The sequence below is a fragment of the Chiloscyllium punctatum genome, chromosome 2 (genome assembly GCF_047496795.1).
Source record: "Chiloscyllium punctatum isolate Juve2018m chromosome 2, sChiPun1.3, whole genome shotgun sequence".
In the NCBI taxonomy this organism is placed as follows: domain Eukaryota; kingdom Metazoa; phylum Chordata; class Chondrichthyes; order Orectolobiformes; family Hemiscylliidae; genus Chiloscyllium; species Chiloscyllium punctatum.
The window spans coordinates 146,270,813-146,284,855 of record NC_092740.1 but is presented as its reverse complement, the minus strand read 5'-3'; the positions used below and the strand labels follow the sequence as shown (position 1 = coordinate 146,284,855).

General features: G+C 39.2%; 1 protein-coding gene across 4 annotated transcripts in view; it reads right to left on the bottom strand.

Moving 5' to 3' along the window:
* The window catches only part of pax5 (paired box 5), a 217,224-nt gene that overhangs the window by 18,127 nt on the left and 185,054 nt on the right, over nt 1-14,043 (bottom strand). For all 4 annotated transcript variants that reach the window (XM_072589664.1, XM_072589644.1, XM_072589635.1 and 1 more), the window contains one exon: nt 4,208-4,294. In XM_072589664.1, the coding sequence (XP_072445765.1) occupies nt 4,208-4,294 (87 nt within the window). The remainder of the gene's footprint in view (nt 1-4,207; nt 4,295-14,043) is intronic.

Genomic DNA, 14,043 nt, shown 5'->3' with positions numbered 1-14,043 from the left:
TGACAATTTGGCTGACTGTGACTTTGGAAAGAATGTAAAAAAAAGAGATTTTTCTTTCACTTTTCCACTGTTAGCCATTGAATGTCTGACAAGCAAGGTATTACATCATAGGCAGTGGAGATGTCGAGAGAAGTAGGTGGCACTGTCACTTAGTGGTTAGCACTGCTGCCTCACAGCATCAGAAACCTGGGTTCGATTCCACCCTTGGGCAACTGTCTGTGTGGAGTTGGTACATTTTGTGTGGGCTTCCTCTGAGTGCTCCAGTTTCCTCCCATAGTCCAAAAATGTCAGGTTAGGTGGATTGGCCATGGAAAAGACAGGGTTACAGAGATAGGGTAGTGAGGTGGGTCTGAGTGAGATGCTCTTCAGAGGGTCGGTGTGTGGACTCAATAGGCTAAATGGCCTGCTTCCACATTGTTGGGATTATATGAAGTGATGGTGGGACACAGCTGCGTGTTGCAGGTTTTTGGATGATAACATCAAGCAGTAGGATGCAGATGAGAAGTAGGAGGGAGTTGGGGATTGATTTGTGGGAATCCGTGTAGTAATGGTGCAGGAATGGAAAGAGAACCATAGCTGTGACAGTATAAATAAGAAACAAATCAGCTGACGACAAAAACAACCCTGTTGGGTCTTGAAGTATATAGTACTAAATGGGGAGAATGGGTTGAAATAAAGGAAATTAGTGCAAATTGGACAGATAATATCTAAGTATGCCTCAGTGCAATTGAAAACAACTGAGATCAAAATTTTTGGTAGTCCTAAATATCCACTCCATGGGTGAACAGTCTGATTGTGAAAGACACACATTTGCAAGCACAAGTTAAAAACACTAGCAGGTGTATGTTTTTTGTGAGGCAGGTATAGATTACAGAGGTCGTTAAATAAATCCAACAGCATTTTTGCTAAAATTAATCAGTTAGAATGGACGGCAGTAACATATCCATCATTCTCACACCATCTCTGGAACACTGAGGAATAGTTTCATTTGCCAAGTCACCTCGAGAGAACCTAATCGCCGGAAATGCCCTAATTATTTAACAATTGTGGAGCAAACAATCATATACTGACCCCATATCCCAGTAAAAAATAAATGCTTAACTAGCTGGGTGTATTAGAATAGGGATTCTGTCAGCTCGAGTTAAATTCTGCAGTATACACAGATCAGTGTCAAAAAGGAGATAGGAACAATGCATCAAAAGAAATTTATCTTGATCTACGTCAAGTTAAAAGTAATGAGCTAAAATGGCACAGGAGTTATCACATTCAAAGAGCATGAAATTGGATCATTTTTCTTCATTAGATTTTGTTACTTGTATTTAGTGTTCTTTTAAAGTATCAATTTGAACTCTTCCCCTTCATTCACTTCCACTTTGTTTTAAACATTTTATTTGAATTTTCAGTCCTACCAACATTTGCACTGCACATATTCCCTCAACACTCAAAATAAACACACCTCACAAGTACTAAGTGATGAAACAACTTACTGAAAGACACTCTGAAATGGTCAACAGTGTTCAATTATCATTGCGTGGAAAGCTATACATTACCTGTCACAGCAGTTAATGCTATAAAGAAAAGGAAACAATGGACACACTATCAATTGTATTTGAAATAGAAATGTAATCAGTTACATGCCCCTCAGTCTTCACACACCTAGGATTTAAACCAACTTTAGTAAAATAGAGGATTGGAGCTGAAAATGTGTTGCTGGAAAAGCGCAGCAGGTCAGGTAGCATCCAAGGAACAGGAGAATCGACGTAAGCCTTTCCTGAAGAAGGGCTTATGTTCGAAACGTCGATCCTCCTGTTCCTTGAATGCTGCCTGACCTGCTGTGCTTTTCCAGCAACACATTTTCAGCTCTGATCTCCAGCATCTGCAGTCCTCACTTTCTCCTAAAATAGAGGATTGCTCAGCCAAAAGTGCTCCAGCCCAAGGACAACTGTCCCAATATAGGTGCTCAATGACCTTCATCCATGTTGTCTGTGTATAGATTCTTGACTAGGTACTCCCAGTTTCACACCCTTGTCCCATCACCAATTTTCCATCGCAGAGAGTTTGGCAGATGGATTCTGATGGAAGCATGCATGTCACACTGTTTAAGGTGGGGACATTGGACCACTGCTACTGTTCTCTCAATCTTCATGAACTGATGGTCGGATTTCAGTAAAACCCCCACTGACTGGAAACACCCTGGAGCTGCAGCTATTCTCTGTATGTTCAAGTCCTCTCTGAACTCAACCCTCACAATTGGAGTTATGACAGGTAATTTGAGTGACTATACACTCCTATTTACCCTTTCCCATCTTTTCTTTATGGAGAGATGGTGCAGTCTGTAAGTGATAGCCCTTTAACAAACACCACGTAAATGACAAAAAATGGAAGTAAGTATTAAATCAGCATGAATTGATCCTCAATCAAAAGATATACAAGTCTAGAACCAAGAAACAATGTTCAGTCACTGATATGGCACCAAATTTGGTGAGGTGGGAATGGTGAGGAAGGCAGAAAAATAAAGAACGCAATGTTAGTGACATGTGAAAAAGGGTTTTTTTTTAAAGAAAACTGTTATTAGCAAAATCACAGTGTCAAGGGATTGTCAGATCCAGCCATAACCACAATTAGCATAACAGACACAGAAAAGAAAAAAATAAATAATTTTAGGTAAGACATAAATAAGATGCAATGATAGGTAGGGAATGATATACAAATTGTGACATAACACATCACATGCTTCATGTGCTATATCTACACATACCTTGACTCCATTTACCGTACTATGTCATTAACCTACTCAGATCACATCTTATTGAATCATATCTAGCCATCACACTACACTATTTAAAATAAATTGTCTTCATATTTAATGAAATACTTGATCAACACATTCCCAGCCACAAAGCAATATAGAAAACTGTGGATTAATTAAAAATTGATTATAAATCTAGAGCTGTGCTATGAAATTTTGTTTTCTATATTCTTCATTTTAACCTGCATTTATTGCTCTTCCCTAATTATCCTTACCAAGTGGCTTGCTAGGCAATTTCCTTGGGTAATTGAGAATCAGTTACTCAACAGTGGATCTGAAGTCATATGTATGCCACACCAAGTAAACGGTGGCACAGTGGTTAGCACTGCTGCCTCACAGTGCCAGAGATCAGGGTTCAATTCCCGCCTCAGGCGACTGACTGTGTGGAGTTTGCACATTCTCGCCGTGTCTGCGTGGGTTTCCTCCGGGTGCTCTGGTTTCCTCCCACAGTCCAAAAATGTGCAGGTTAGGTGAATTGGCCATGCTAAAATTGCCCGTAGTGTTAGGTGCAGGGGTAAATGTAGGGGAATGGGTCTGGGTGAGTGCCCTTCGGTGGGTCGGTGTGGACTTGTTGGGCTGAAGGGCCTGTTTCCACACTGTAAGTAATCTAATCTAAAAGTAAAGATGGCCAATTTTCTTTCCTTGACGACATTAGTTAACCATATGGATTTTTACAACAATCATTTGGGACTACCTTAATATTCCAGATTTGTTAAGTGAATCCAAATTCCACTAGCCAATGTGGTGGGTATTTGAACCCAAGCCACCAGAGCAATAGCCCAGGACTCTGGAATACTAGGAGAAAGTGAGGACTGCAGATGCTGGAGATCCGAGTCGAAAAGTATGGCGCTGGAAAAGCACAGCAAGTCAGGCAGCATCTGAAGAGCAGGAGAATCGACGTTTCAGGCATAAACCCTTCCTCATTTCTGATTAAGGGCTTATGCCCGAAACATTTATTCTCCTGCTTCTCGGATGCTGCCTGACCTGCTGTGCTTTTCCTGCTCCACACTTTAAGTCTGGAATACTATCCACTGACATTATCACAATGTCACAATGAGGGTATTGAATGCCAAGTGTGATCTCCTATTTTCAGTCAGCTCACTGGTGGAACTGAAGGAATCAACGTAGGAGAAACCTTTTGAACCTCCTCATGAGCAGATCCAAAACATTGATAAAGTAGGGCTCAAGATTTTTGAGATTTAGAGGTGGAATTAAAAATAACTAACTTAAATATAGTTGATTAGGCACCCTCTTCATCGGCCTGGTGGCGAGGGTCATCCTTCATCTTCCCCATAATGACATCATCATATGGTCATCAAAAATGGTCACACAAATATTCATGGAGCTTTTATTACGCAAACAGATTTATCAAACATCATAGTCTGAAGATGCACTTACTTAATAATCCAGCATTGGGAAATCGCCAGGAGTCATTATAAGTCGTGTACTGCGGATGGGAATATGGACTCCCAGAAAAATCACCTCCTAAAAAAAAAAGTGAAACGTTGGAAAGATCCTCAAATTAATTAATCTAGGTTGTCCTACAACTGAAAAAAAACTATGAAGTCATAGTTCAATATTATGACTCAAACAATTATAACTTGCATGTAGTCACACTTTGCACTTCACTTCTTGTGAAAGTCAAACCTTCACTAATTTAACTATATCACATGTAACATCTTGTATTTGTTGGTACAAGGAACATGTTGTTAAATCTCAATTTATTTTACAGCAAGATCAACTAACTAGATACACTAATTAATTGAAGTTTTCTGGCAATGTGATAGTTTTTTTTAAAACCAGGTTTCGATCTCTGTGTCTTAGCTGCTCTCTTCAATCATTAGTGCTTTCTCCACCACACAGGTAGGATGTTAAATATCAAGAACTGAGGTCACATGATGATTATCACCAGCTATATTTTGAGAGTTCTGAACATTAACCCAATGCAAATGGTCTTCTCCTATGGTTCACAAAATAATTAATACATTTTAGTACACATGTAATAAAAACAATAACTTATCACACCAATAAAATCCATTCCTTGCTTAGCTAAGTGACTTCATTAAAGTATTTCTTGTTTTCACTCAGAATCTGACAGTCTGTTTCCTTTGTTTGCCAAACTTTGCCTCACACCTCAGTACTGACAGGAGTACCTCTGCCTTCTTCAGCCCTTAACTGTGAGGATGAGGTGAAGGCACTCTGCGTTGCTCTGCATATTAATCAGCAGGCGATGGGCGATTTAAAACTCATCAGCTGCACTCCTGCTCAAATGATTTGAAGCAAGCCGACACTTTGCGATGCGATTCCCTCCGTTCCCCCCTCCTTGCTCTCAGGGGGATGCGCCAGGGCCTGACAGGCTCAGACTTCCAATTCTCTGCTTTTTATGCCTCAGTGGTCAGGGTGTCAGGCTCCTGCAGTACAGACCAGCGGAGAGCTGCAAGAGTCACTGAGCACCATCAGCTCAATGACAGAATCGCTCACTTCATCCAGAAATATTCTGCATATCGAGCAGGAGCCAGGCTGTGCTGGAGATGTGGCAGGAGCTGAGTAAAACTAGAGCAGATCAATGCACATCTAAACAGCCTGCTAGCCCCTTTATGGAAATACTACCGTCCATCAGTGGTAATTCTTGACAGCTGAACTGTTCAATCATGAACGGTGATGAGGAGTCCCAGAGAGAGATAAAAACACCTTAATAAATATCAAAGATTAGAATTTTAAGAGGCACCAATTCTGCATCCCAGTCCACTACCTGCCTAACAACACAAAATGTTTAATGATTACTGATTAATTAGCCTCAAGTGAACTCTTTGTGTTTCAGCTGTAAAATCTTCCCAATGGGTATCAGAGGTGCTGCAGTTTGTAACTTAATAGCAGTCTGTATGGCTCTTTGGAAATAAAACTCTGGCTAATCACATCGAATGAACATGACAAATAATAAACAAAGATCCCAATTAACAGTGAAATGAAGGATCGGGTTTTTAAGGGGTCCAAAGGTCCTTAAGTTCCACAAATAAAGCCTCTGTGGCTGTGCACTCCAGATGAGATGTCTGTTTGGCCGAAAGCTGCCCTACAAACACCATTCATTCTGGACACACACTAAAGGAATCAAATGGAAGACTAGCCCTAGGACGTCCACTTTAAATACTGCACATCCCTATCACCAAAATAACTGTAATGCAATGCACAAACTTATTTTTATATAAAGCGTTTAATATAGTAAAGCATCCAGTTTAAATACTGCACATCCCAATCATAGGAATATTCTCATACTAAATATGCAACTTAATAACCTATTAGAAAAGGTGATATAAAACATAGTGAAAAAGGTAGGTGAATAAGGAACACCATAGAGAATAGAGAGGGGCAGAGATGTTTAAAGATAAATTCCAGAGCTTGGGGACTCAGCAGCTAAAGGAACATCCATCAATGGTTCAATGATTAAAGGATAAAGATAGGGAGGGATTCAGAAACAAGGTCGAGAATTTTAAAATGGAGAATGAACAGAACATGGTGCACATTAGGACCAGGACAACAGAATTCTGGATGACCTCAGGTCAATGGAGGATTGAAGAAGGAGACCAGTGAGCAGTGCTAGAAGTCTTAAAGTCTCAGAGTAACAAAGTCTTGAATAAAGGTTTCAGCAATAGACAAGCTGAGTTCAGGATAGAATTGGGGAATATTATGGAGGTGGAAAAATTGATTTTACGTATAATGTGGAGGTGTGGTTAGAAGCTCCACTCAAATTCCAAGCAGCCTTAGATTTGAATCTAACTTGCTCAGGTACTTACACCCCCTCCCCTTTAACTCCCCCTGCCACTCTGCCAAGGACATGCAGGTCCTTGGCCTCCTCCATCGCCAGACCATGGCAACACGATGCCTGGAGGAAGAGCACCTCATCTTCAGCTTAGGAACCCTCCAACCACAAGGGATGAATGCAGATTTCTCCACCTTCCTCATTTCCCCTCTCCCCACCTTTTCTCAGTCCCAACCCTCGGACTCAGCACTGCCTTCTTGACCTGCAATCTTCTTCCCGACCTCTCCCACCTCCTTCCACCTATCGCATTCCCAACACCCCTCCCCCACATTCCTCCTCACTACCTTTTATCTTAGCCTGCTTGGCTCACCCTCCTCATTCCTGAAGAAGAGCTGATGCCCGAAACGTCGATTCTCCTGCTCCTTGGATGCTGCCTGACCTGCTTCACTTTTCCAGCAACACATTTTTTCAGCTCTGATCTCCAGCATCTGCAGTCCTCACTTTCTCCTACTTACACCCTGTCCAAGTTTTACTCTCCACTGAAGATTATGACAGATAACATAAAATCAGGGCTATACTAATTAATTCTGAAAAGCTACACCAATAGTCAAAAATACTGGAGTCACTCACAAGTAGCAAAAATCTACAAAGGCAAAAGACAGGCCAATGTTTCCTCTGTAACCTTCATCAGAAAAAGGTCTTCAGTTTTATTAACAAGGATCAGAACACACTCTCTGCATGAATACTGACAGGCCAGAACCAACCTTTTATTTTAGTGGATGTCATCTCTGCACAGAAGCAGCTTTTGATTTTGAATTCTGAAATTACCATTATGGGTTTCAGGTTAGTCCATATTATTATTCCAAATGGGATCTGATTACTTCCTATTTGATTAGTTCAGGTGTTCAGCGGGTTGTTAGTCACATTTCTGCTTTTGTTGTAAGTGGGCTCTTTGTTATCTGGATCAAGCCCTGGTGTTCTGTATCTCCCTCCATTATGGTGCAGTAATGCGGCAACTTTAAACTTTTCACTGTACTCATTTGACTACATGTGACAACAAAGCTGATTCTACACTACTCTATATCAGCTGTGGTTCAATGGCAGCACTCTTATCTCAAACACCAGAGAGCTTTGGTTTAAAAGTCCCTTACCATTATTTGACCAAATGCTGAGGGACATGCAATGCTGTCTCAGAACGAGGTATGAAACTGAGTCCCTAAATGAAAAATACCCTATCACACTATCTGAAGAGGAATAGATGGTCTTAAGGCAGCATTTCATTTTCAACCAACACAAACAAAAGAAAACAACATTATCATTCATTTCATAGCACTTTGCTGAACATAAATTGGTTATTGCATTTGCCTATTTAATAATAGTGACTATATTTCAAAATAAGTCTTTTGGTTATGCAATGTTTCGGGATGCCAGAGAATACAATAAGATACCACAACAAACTTTGTTTTAAAGCAGCACTTTTGAACTGGCACTGTCAATAAACCAGCAAATATTATATACCTCAAATACTGCAAAGTTTACTATATTATAGTAACCTCTGCAATGTCTGAATAGTCAGTTGAGGGTGCAACTGAGATGGTCCTGTGTTGCTAAGTTTTATCTAAGGCAGTGTTGTATTATTATTCAAGTGATTTATGCTTTAAATAAGGTATAACAGTGGTCTGTATACCCTCTGCATTATGTTTTTATTACTTTACTGTGTGTCTTCATATTGATTATGTGAATCTCTTGATCAAACAGAATATTTTATCAACAGACACATTCCTGATCCCATGGGTGCTAGTTAATAAAAGGTTTGCTGTATATAAATGCTTGCTTTTTTTTTACTTCTCTGTTCTATTGCTGTTACCTTGGATCCTTTCTACCACTACCTACATCAATACCCAAAGGCACTTCACCAAATAGACCTTATCCGTACCAGGTGCCAGACTAACCTCTGATACACCATCATTACTCAACCTAAGCCTTTTTATCAGAGGAGAATGCCAGCCATCATCAACCCCCATGCCCATCGCCACTGAAATAGGGACATCCATATTAGATTACACCTGCATTGTATTTACGATTCACTTGGTGAGGGGGGGGTGCAAATTAAGGTTTACAAACTCATGAAGTGGAGAGGCAAAACTATGAGGATTGTTCCTACTGGTTGACAAGTTAATAATAGGTAACTAATAATAAGAATTAAGACTGTAAAGAGAGATTGGGAGGTCCGACATATATTTATCACACAAGAAATTATTAGAACATAAAATGGCTTAACCCATGGACTTAATGAGACAGAGACTCTAACATAATTTAGAATGCAATAGGAAATGTGTTTGCAATTGAAGACTATGCAAAGATATGGTGAAAGGACAGTAATATATGGTTGAAGGAGAGAGCTTCAGTTAAGGAGATCTCACTGTAACAGGCATGAGTTGAATGATCTTCTGTGTTACAATTTCCAGAGGACCAGTTCCACAATCTCAACATTTCAACAGGAAGCGAAGTGCCACATAAATACAACTGGGAGGATTCGGATACGTATCTTACAGCATAGTCTCCATTATGTACTACTCCTTTAGGATGTAGCTCCCTCCTGGGAGTTTGGAATCATAGTTTTTGATGCTGATTGTCTGCACCATAACCTTATACAGTATGAAACCTTTCCTGAATTAAAAACAATTGAGAATTTGTATTTTCAGCAGAACCTCACTGTGATTATGAGATGATCCCTATTTCATTCACCTTCCTTTTTCATTGAAAGTTTGGGGCGTATCTCATTAAGGGACATGAAAGTATTCTCTTCAGCCTATGCCAGCTCCATGCATTCAAGTCTGGTACAGTTTCATTAAAAATCTATAAATCTCCCCAGCCTTGTCCCAGCACATGTTTTTGTTCATGTCCCAGAGGAACATCTCTGTCTGATACATATGCAAGAATTTTCCATTTCCTGGCCTGGCCATTCTGGAGCCCCTCTGAATGAGATTGCCAAATTATGGTAATTAGTAGCTGCTATCTGCTATGGGACTATTAGAAACTGGATTGACATTGTCCAACTCACAGCCAGCAGAGTGGGGAGACTTTCATCTCGTCAATCTCTACTGGATTTGAGCCTAGTTGAAAGACCATTGTTTATCCCACTGGATTGTAACTCCCATTTATCATTGTGTCTATAATTGAATTGTGGTTACATTTACAGAAGCTTCCTGATTTCCCTCTGAAGTAAATAGCATTGTAATCAGTTACAAAGCCTAGTGAGCTTAAAATCAAACATTTAAGGAAGTATCATGATGACCAGTATGATATCTGCAGAGAATTGAAAGATGAGTCACAAGCATATATCATTTGGTAACATACGATTATTAACATCTTTATGCCAGATCCACAAACAAAATATAGAACAACAAGTGGGATAAACAGTTACCCAAGAGAGAGGAGATGGGACAACCCATGGGTGAATTCCAAAGATTCCTGGTGGGATTACATTGACAATCTCCCACTGCACATTCTGAATATAGTACAGTCATAGAACACAGCATACATTTTAAAATATCAGGATCATAGGTCCACAGGGGCAGAATATGGTTGAAATTAACATAAAGACTGTAGGCAATAGAATCAGTACAAGTGAGTCTGTATGAAACAGATCAAATAAAGAGCAGAGCATCACCATGATACCTAGTAGGATTAAACTCTCAGGAGGAGAAAATAAAATAAACCTCAATTTAATTTAACTTAACTTAATTTCTTATTTTAACAATTTTGCTTTCCATATGAATTAATTAAAACCTGCCTGAATTTGCATTTAAAAAATTTAAAATGAAAAATGCAATAAAAAATTCTAATTTGCTTCAAACAGAATAGATTAGAAACAGGAATTAACTGAGTAAGTGAATATCTGTATATAGTCCATGCTTTATCATAATAGCAGTGAAAACCATTTAGTTTAACAGCATTAACAGTAATTAGCAGGAATAGTTTTTTTTTACAAGAAGGAAATAAAATGCAGCCTTAAAAGAAATGAAATAACACAAATGGATTTGGACCTGGCTTTGCTGACATAGTCATATTCTCAATTCTGAGTCAAGGAGTTGTAGGTTCAAGCTAGTGTCTAGAAACTGAGCCCATAATCTAAGCAGATACTTCAGTGCATTACCAAAGGAATTCTGCACCTTGATTGTTCCAGTGTTTGACTGTCTGCACGGGCAAAGGATTCCATGACACAATTTGAAGAAGAGCATAGGACGTTTACTTGTGTCCTCACTGATATTTGTCATTTAAAAACACTGCTAAAACAGATTTATCTTATCATCCGCGCATTGCGGATTGAGCTTTGTATAGATTGGCTGGAGTGTTTCTCACTTCATAGGAATGACAATATTTCAAACATACAGTACATCATTTACAGTAAAATGCTTTGGATATTCTGATGACATGAAAGGTTAAGCATAAATTTAATTATTTCTTTCAGTTAGCTGGTGATATTCCTATCTTTTTCAAATGAATGGGATAGTGAGAGAGGTTGAAAGGAGAATCCCAAGCGCACATATGGAAATCGCTAGCCAAGGCAACAAGTCAGCATTGGAATCTGCATCAGTAATTACACTGTCTTTCAATCACATACTGACATATTGCAGCCTCTCTGCTGGTATAAAACTAGAAAATGTTCTGAAATACAATTCTAAGCAGGTCAATTCCACAAGTTCACAGTGGGTCCTATAGTTTGACAGTCTTCTGTTACTTTCCAAGAATAGAAATAATTTAAGCCCAGGGTCTTGTGCAGCTCAGTGGATAGTACCCTGTGCAGGGATTTTGAGGTGCGTGTGCATTGCACTCTATTTTCTGAACTAAATTGTTTTTCAGTACTTGAATGTACTTTATTTTTAAAAATGAATAAAATGGTGATTGACCAAATTATTTTCCATTAAAAAATCAATTAAGATCACTGATTTTAATCAGTAGCATTGGAAAATAATTGGTTATTTCTTATTGCTGAATCTCTAACTGGAATATTGGGATTCAAGCAAATGAATACTTTTGTACCACTGTTTAAAGAATAATGAAGGCACGAATATTCATGCAAAACTCCCTATCGTAACATTTTATGGGCTGTATTATTTTAGGACGATCATCAGGGAGCTCCCTAAACCTTTTCTGCAGCAGGAACCTATAGCTGGGTTTAAACAAGATGCCTGCAGTATCTCAGAAAGCTGTACTGAGGTTTGCTGCACAATTGTATTTTATTTTAAAATAATATTCCAGTAATGGCTTGTCTTGTGAAAGAACAATACCAGTCACAGGTTGGGAGCGATGGAGACTTGAGTACTTTTTATTTATTGAAATGAGTGAAAGAGCATTTCAAGTATATCTCCCCAGCAGCCTGTGGCATCATGCCAGTTTCCCAATAAACACTGCAAGCTAATCTGTAAGATGGGTAAGGGAGGAACTTTTAATTTGAGGTTGGGCGCAACAGTGTTTCAAAACTTGAACACACACTCTAGGTGCAACACAGGCCTCTGGGAGGTACAAGGTGAAGCTGAACATTTGCCCACAAACATTTGAAATGCTAATTTCTATTTCTTCCATCCATCAAGTGGCAACTAGTATCACTGATTAAAATAAAATTTAACTAAGCAATCTGCCTCTCCATATTTGTCACAGCAGAAGGCGGAATTTAATGCTAGAGCAAACACGTGTTTAATAAACAGAAGAACCCTTGAGAAACATCCCCAAACTCCAAATCAGCTCCACAACCACAGTGTTTGTCATTAACACTCACATGACATTAATATTCCATAAATGAGTGATGAATCTTAAGTTCAGGTGGGCATACCTTGCTGTGAAGTAATTGTTCCACTCTGGGCCTGAAGTAGCATCCATGAAAATTTAATGCTCCCCCCAACACATTTTATGAAATATTTCAAATAGTAATTGCTAAAATAGAAAATAATTACTTGCGAGAATTTATCACGTCCAATTTTCAATGAATTGCATTTGTAGGCAGTCAAATTAAATTTCATATAAAGTATAAAGACACCCACGGGAGCAAAATAAAAGAAACAATAAAATCCTTTCCATGCTGTTTTCTCCTCCCATCACTTGTCCAGGTTTAATAGAAAAGGCAAGAACAACAGCATGAAGCAGAGATCACTTTCTTGCCAATGCACAAATTCCTTGACTTCACATGCATTAAATAATTTACAACATCATCTAAATTTGGAGATCACTCTCTGGCATTTCTTTAAGATTGAGATTAATAGATTTTTCTTTGGTCAGAGTATCAAGGGATATAGAGCAAAGATGGGTAATTGGGAACTGAGGTACAATCTTGGTGGAACCAAAAAATGGGTCAGCCATGAGAAGGAACTGAATGTCCTACCCCTGTTCCAAATGTTCATTGTACGCAATGATTTGGATGAAAATTCAAGATGCATGGTTAGTAAGTTTACGGGTGACATCAAAATTGGTCGTAAAGATGGTTACCTAAGAGTACAAAGGGATCTTGATCAACTGGGCCAATGGGCTGAGGAGTAGCAGATGGTGTTTGGATAAATGTGACGTATTGCATTTTGGTAAAACAAACAAGGGAAGGTCTTATACAGTTAATGGTAGGGCCCTGCTGTTGAATAGAGAGACCTAGAGTTCTAAAACATAGCTCTTTGAAAGTTGCATCATAGGTAGACTGGGTAGTTAAGAAGGCATTTAGTACACTTGTCTTCATTGATCAGATCAATGAGTATAGGAGTTGAGATATCATGTTGAGATTTTACAGGACGTTGGTTAGGCCACTTTTGGAGTACTGCATATAGTTCTGGTCACCCTGCTATAGAAAGGATCTTATTAAATTGGAGAGGATTCAAAAAATATTTTCGGGATGTTGCTGGGACTGGAAGGTTTGAATCATAAGGAGAAGCTGGATAGGCTGAAGCATTGGAGGTTGAGGGGTGACATTATATATGTTTGTAAAATCATGAGAGGCATGGTGTTTCCCTAAAGTTGTGGAATACAAAACTAGGGAATATGCTTTTAAGGTGAAATGAGAAGGATTTAAAAGGGACCTGAGGGGCAACTTTTCACACGGGGGTAGTTCATATGTGGAACAAACTACCAGAGAAAATGATAGTTGCAGGTACAGGTTCAACATTTAAAAGACATTTGGACAGGTACATGAATAGGGAGAAATGGGCCAGACACAGGCAAGTGGAACTAGTTTAGTTTGGGAAATTTGGTTGGCATGGGCCTCTTGGACTGATGAGTCTGTTTCCATGCTGTATGATTCTATGACTTTATGACTCTAATCCCCAACTCGAATCGGGCCCAATGTACACAGGGGAGTTTCATAGAAACATATGCAAGGTTCCACATGAAGTTGCACCCTATGCATTAAAAGTACAACTTGAGGTGTTAATAGTCAGAAATAGAGTAGCACCAAGGTGATGAGTTTTGCATTATTCAGGTCTAACTCTCTCAATGT